Below are 5563 nucleotides of genomic sequence, written 5' to 3'. Positions count from 1 at the left end.
TCCAACACTTTTGTAACTTTGTCTATCTCCCTTTGTTTGGTATCCAAAAAAAAAAAAAAGGAGTTGGTGGATATCTGAAGAAACTTTTCTGCTAATTACTTCCTAATTTGGCTACATGAATTTTGTTTTCACTTTCATTTTCCAGTCCACCTTCACGCAAGTGCCTTATAGTTATCGTCTACTATTTTGTAATGCAAGCAATCTTCTTAAGACCCTTGATACTCCTAGGATTTTCATTCTCCTATCTTTTATGCCAAAAACAAGTTGTGTGTTCCTTGTATGCAAATATGTTTGACACTTTTCATGGTTACAACGGGAGAGAAAAGATTTGAACCTTAAATGTTTCTCTTAAAAATATCAAAAGTTGTCAATCAATGGAACTACAAAGCTTTAAGCATGTTTGCCATATCTTAAATAAAATATCCATTCCCCAATCTAATTTGTCTAGACAAAATAATTAATAACACTAGTAAGTTGCCCGTGTGATGCACGGATAATATTGTAATTTTTTATGTAAATTTTTTATATATAATATTGTACATATATTATAGCATATTTGATATAAAACTTTGTTAGTAATTATTTCATTATAAGAAGTGTAGGGACACAGGCCCAAATATATATTAGGCCTTGGGCCTTATAAGGAAGATGTAAGACTTTGAACTTCACGAGCAACCTATGACTGTAAAGGCTGGGAGAGGTGAGCCGATGAGGAATATCCCCTCAGCCAAACAAAGCAAATATCAAAATGTGTGTCCTATCATCCAGGGTGACATTGTAGGAAGTTCTATTAATAAGGATGTGCATTATGAACGTACAGGAGGGATGGAAGCTAGGAAATATCTAAGGGAAAGTTGCTACCACTGAATGCTCTATAGCTAACTCTCTAGCAGCATTAATGAGGAAGTGATATCTGAATAGTGTTTTTTAGCCTTACAACTACCCCTAAAGACTTTAGGAGGGTGCTGATGGGACAAGGATCAACCTAAGCAATTTACTATCCACGTGGAAGGTAGAGATGAAAGGGGAGAAATAGTATAAATTAGGAGGAAGGCCTTGAGAGAAAGGGATCGAGAAATTGAAAGAGAAAAACTGTAGCAATCCAAAATTGAACTTGTAATCAAACTTAAGAATCAATATATAAGAACTGATCTCAGACTGTGCCGATGACAACTTTCTTTAGATTAAACCAGTCTATCTCCATTTTCGTTTCATCTAAATCCACTTTACTTGTTGTCTGATTCATTAAAGCCTAGTTTTCCAACCCATTTTATACAAATTCATTGTATTAGGCTTTTGGGCCTAGGTTCATTTATCCTTTGAGCTAAGGACTCAAATTAAGTCCTTACAATTGGCGCCATCTATGGGAAATTCTTTTGTTTTAGTGAGTTTGACGTTCAAATATGGTAGGTTCAGGTCCAAACCAGGCAGAATCTACGGGGTCCCAATATGAAGATCATTTTGTCAACCTTGAGCGTAGAAGGTACTAGGAGGTTAGTGTGCATACCACCTATACTAGCAGGAGCCAGTCCTGAAATGGGAACCACCTTTCTCATAAGAAGGATACCAAAGCCTTGCAACTGGAGATTGATCATTTGAAGAGAAAGCTACGCAACAAACGATGAAGGCAAACTCCCCTAAACTCTAACTTCTCCTCTAACGATGAGGAGGATGGTAGTTGTAGACCCAAGTCAAGGACACCTCTTAGTGAGACCTTCTCGTATGACAAGGACTATCACCATGAGCACAAAAACAGGAGCTCATCTTCCAGAGACTTGGGAAATGATGCGACGAGCAAGGTGCTCAATCAAATCTCCAAATCACCTTTCACGCACAGAATTAAGGGAGGAAGGCTCCCTCAGTAGTTCACCCAGCTCATGTTCACCATGTACAATGGTCGAACAGACCCTGTGAAGCATGTAAGCCACTTCAACCAGAGAATGGTTGTGCACTCCAAGAATGAGTCCTTGATGTGTAAGGTGTTCCCCTCTAGTTTAGGGCTTATGACAATGAGGTGGTTTTATGGCCTAGGTGCAGGTTCCATTGATTCCTTCAAGGAGCTCACCCAGGCATTTGTATCTCATTTTATCACGTGCAGTAGGATTCCTTGGCCCTTGGATTCCCTGTTATCCATGTCCATGTGAGAAGGGGGGACCCTGAAAACATACTCAGACAGACACTAGGAGATGTTCAATGAGATCGAAGGGGATTTCAATGACATGGCTATAAGAACATCTAAGGTCGGCCTGCCTGCTGAGCATGATTTGAGAAAGCCCTTGACCAAGAAGCTGGTAAGGAGTATGTGTTGGCTTATGGATCATATTGACGAATACAAGCGGGTCAAGGAAGACCAACAACAGGGGAAGGGAAAGGCTAAGGTTATCCTTCAGGAGATGAAGGATATCAAGTCGAACCGTTACAGCAATAACAGAGACCATAGGGATTTTACTGGGCAATCTGGGTCTATGGCTCTGCAGGTGGTTAACACGATGTTCCAAGAACCAATACATCAGGTCTTGGAGAAGATCAAGAATAAGACATACTTCAAATGGCCAAACAAGATGGGAGGAGACCCCATGAGGCGCAACCAAAGTCTTCACTGCCAATACCACCAAGACCGTGGACACACCACCTAGGATTGTAGAACTCTGTGGAATAATCTGGATTAGCTGATCCGGGAAGGAAGGTTGAAACAATTCTTGTATCATCCTAATGGGCAAGGGGGCCAGGCCAGACCTGAACTCCAGAGAAATGCTTCTTCGAGAGCCCCTTTGGGCACAATTAATGTGATTCTCACTACACCAGGAAAGACTGGTTCTCACCCATCCAGGGTTATGTCTGTGGCTCGGCCACCTGCCGAGGACCCTAAACATGAACCAAAGAGGGCTAAGGTGGAGATCCAACTGACGTTGAGCTTCTCAGATGATGATAAGGCTGGAACCATACAACCACATGATGACGCCCTGGTGGTCACCCTCAAGATAGGGGGTATGATGTAAAGAGGGTGCTAGTGGATCAGGGTAGTGGGGTTGAGATTATGTATCCTAATTTGTATAAGAGACTGAACCTAAAGCTAGAGGATTTGACAAGTTATTATTCACCTCTAGTGGGCTTTGATGGGAAAGTTGTTATTTCGAAGGGTCAGATTAGACTACCAATACAGACAGGCTTAGAGATGGTGTAGATGGATTTCATTGTGGTGAATGCTTATTCTCCCTACACAGCCATTGTAGCACGACATTGGCTACATACCTTAGGGGTTGTTTCTTCCACCCTCCACTTGAAAGTGAAGTATCCGTCCAGGGATCAGATTAAGGAACTGGTTGGGAGCCAGTTTGTGGCTAGACAATGCCTGGTAGCCGCAATTATGCATCAGCCTGTGACTAGGTCCTCAGACCCTACTAATAGGGGCTTATAGCAATCAAGGACTCCAGTGTCACCCTCGAATGGGACAGCCGAGGGGGCAAAGTGTGAGGATTTAGAGAAAATTATTATAGGTGATGATTCAAAGAAGTTTTTTCAGGTTGGGGCTCAGTTGCCTCCTCAGGAGAAAGAAAAGTTGATAGAGTTTCTCAGAAGGAACATTGACGTGTTCGCGTGGAGTGCTTACAAAGCTCCGGGGATGGATCCGAGCTTCATCTGTCATCATTTGAATGTCAATTCATCTGTCACCTCCAAAAGGTAACCACCTCGGCGCTCATCTAAAAACCATTATGATATTGTCAAAGACGAGGTGATGAAACTTAAGCAGGCTGGGGCTATTAAGGAGGTATTTTACCCTGAGTGGCTGGTCAATACTATAGTGGTAAAGAAGAAAAATGGGAAGTGGCGAGTGTGTGTGAACTTCACAGATTTAAATAAGGCTTATCCAAAAGACCCTTTCCCTATGCCTCGGATAGACCAACTCGTAGATGCAACTGTAGGCCATCCTCAAATGAGCTTTTTAGATGCCTTTCAGGGATACCATCAAATACTACTGGCCTTTGGTGATCAGGAGAAGACAGCTTTTGTCACTCCTACTGGAAATTACCACTACAAGATGATGCATTTTGGTTTGAAGAATGCAAGGTCTACCATTCAGAGAATGATGACTAGAATGTTTGAACCACAATTAGGCAAGAATATTGAAGTCTATATAGAAGATATGGTGGTTAAGAGTAAGGTGGTGTTTGAGCATATGGGAAACGTCGAGGATATTTTTGAAGTACTGAGGAGACACAAGCTGCGCCTTAATGCTTCTAAGTGCTCATTTGGTGTCAGATCAAGTAAATTTCTGGGCTATATGGTCACCCATCGCAAAACTAAGGTCAATCTTGACCAAATTAGGGCAATTAACAATTTATAGCCACCTCGGAATCCCAAAGAGGTCTAGAAATTGACAGGAATGACTGCTACCCTAAACCGATTCATCTCTCGGTCAGCAGATAGGTGTAGGCCTTTCTTTCAATTGTTGAATAAGTGGAAGGGATTTGAATGGACCAAGGAGTGCGTCCTGGCCTTCTAGCAGTTAAAGGAATACCTTTCTCGACCACCTGTCAAGTCCAGCCCCGAGGTGGACGAGGTCTTGTTTGCTTACATTGTTGTGACTTCTCATACTGTAAGCTTGGTGCTGGTGCGAGTTGACAATGGTGTGCAGAGACCAGTTTACTATGTAAGTAAGTCGTTGCATAAAGCGGAGGTTCGTTATCTATCATTGGAGAAAGCCATTTTGGTAGTAATACATGCTACACGTAAACTCCCCCACTACTTCCAATCTCACACGATTGTTGTTTTAACCCAACTTTCACTTCGATCACTACTCCAAAGTGTTGACTTTACAGGGAGGATTGCTAAGTGGGGTATGATCCTAGGGGCTTTTGATATCAAGTACATACCTCACACCTTTGTCAAGGGTCAAGTCCTCGCCGATCTGGTGGCCGAGTTTGCTGAAACCCCATTTGAAGAAAAAATTGAGAAACAGAAACATGGATGGAAAATCAGTTGGCGTGGTCTTACTGTAGGAGCCTTTATCTTGGAAGGTATACGTTGATGGTGTAGCAAATCAAAGGAGATCTGGAGTGGGACTAGTTCTGGTATCTCCTGAGAGGATCACTATTGAGAAATCCTTAAGGCTGGGCTTCTCGACCACAAACAATGAGGCTGAGTATGAAGCTCTATTGGTGGGGATGGTCATGGTTCAAAAAATGGACAGAAAGGCAGTGGAGATATTCTCGGATTCAATATTGGTCGCAGGCCAAGTGAAAGGGGATTTAGAAGCTAGGGATATAAGGATGCTAGAATATTTGAATCAGGTCAGGCACCTACAATCAGGATTTTGAGTCTTTCAGCTTGCTGCATATCCCTTGGAGCGGAAACATGCATGCTAACTCTCTGGCCACTCTTGCAACCTCCTCGGCTTAGGATTTACCTCGGGTCATCCTTGTTGAAGACTTGTGCAAGCCTACTGAGGCGAAGAGGGAGATGGTCCATATCCATCAAATTAGGGTGGGGCCTAATTGGATGGACTCTATAGTGCTATTCCTCAGGGAAGATATCTTACCAAAGGAGAAATCAGAAACTGACA

The 5563-nt window shown here is 42.5% G+C and overlaps 1 protein-coding gene across 1 annotated transcript; it reads left to right on the top strand.

The window, feature by feature from the left end:
* The first annotated feature begins 2186 nt into the window (after positions 1-2186).
* Positions 2187-2999, top strand: LOC115960542. Its single transcript, XM_031079479.1, has 2 exons — positions 2187-2513; positions 2670-2999. The coding sequence occupies exons 1-2, from the start codon at positions 2187-2189 to the stop codon at positions 2997-2999; spliced, it is 657 nt and encodes a 218-aa protein (XP_030935339.1).
* Positions 3000-5563: the final 2564 nt, after the last annotated feature.

Source organism: Quercus lobata, chromosome 2 (genome assembly GCF_001633185.2).
Source record: "Quercus lobata isolate SW786 chromosome 2, ValleyOak3.0 Primary Assembly, whole genome shotgun sequence".
Classification (NCBI taxonomy): domain Eukaryota; kingdom Viridiplantae; phylum Streptophyta; class Magnoliopsida; order Fagales; family Fagaceae; genus Quercus; species Quercus lobata.
Note: the sequence above shows the minus strand (reverse complement) of the source record. Positions and strands in the feature narration are given on the sequence as shown.

Bases quoted from the DNA above. Each gene is read 5' to 3' on its own strand.
- LOC115960542 (XM_031079479.1), top strand. From the start codon at position 2,187: ATGTTCAATGAGATCGAAGGGGATTTCAATGACATGGCTATAAGAACA. The intron at 2,514-2,669 runs GTCTTGGAGAAG...AATCTGGATTAG, and splicing joins TCCAAGAACCAATACATCAG to CTGATCCGGGAAGGAAGGTT.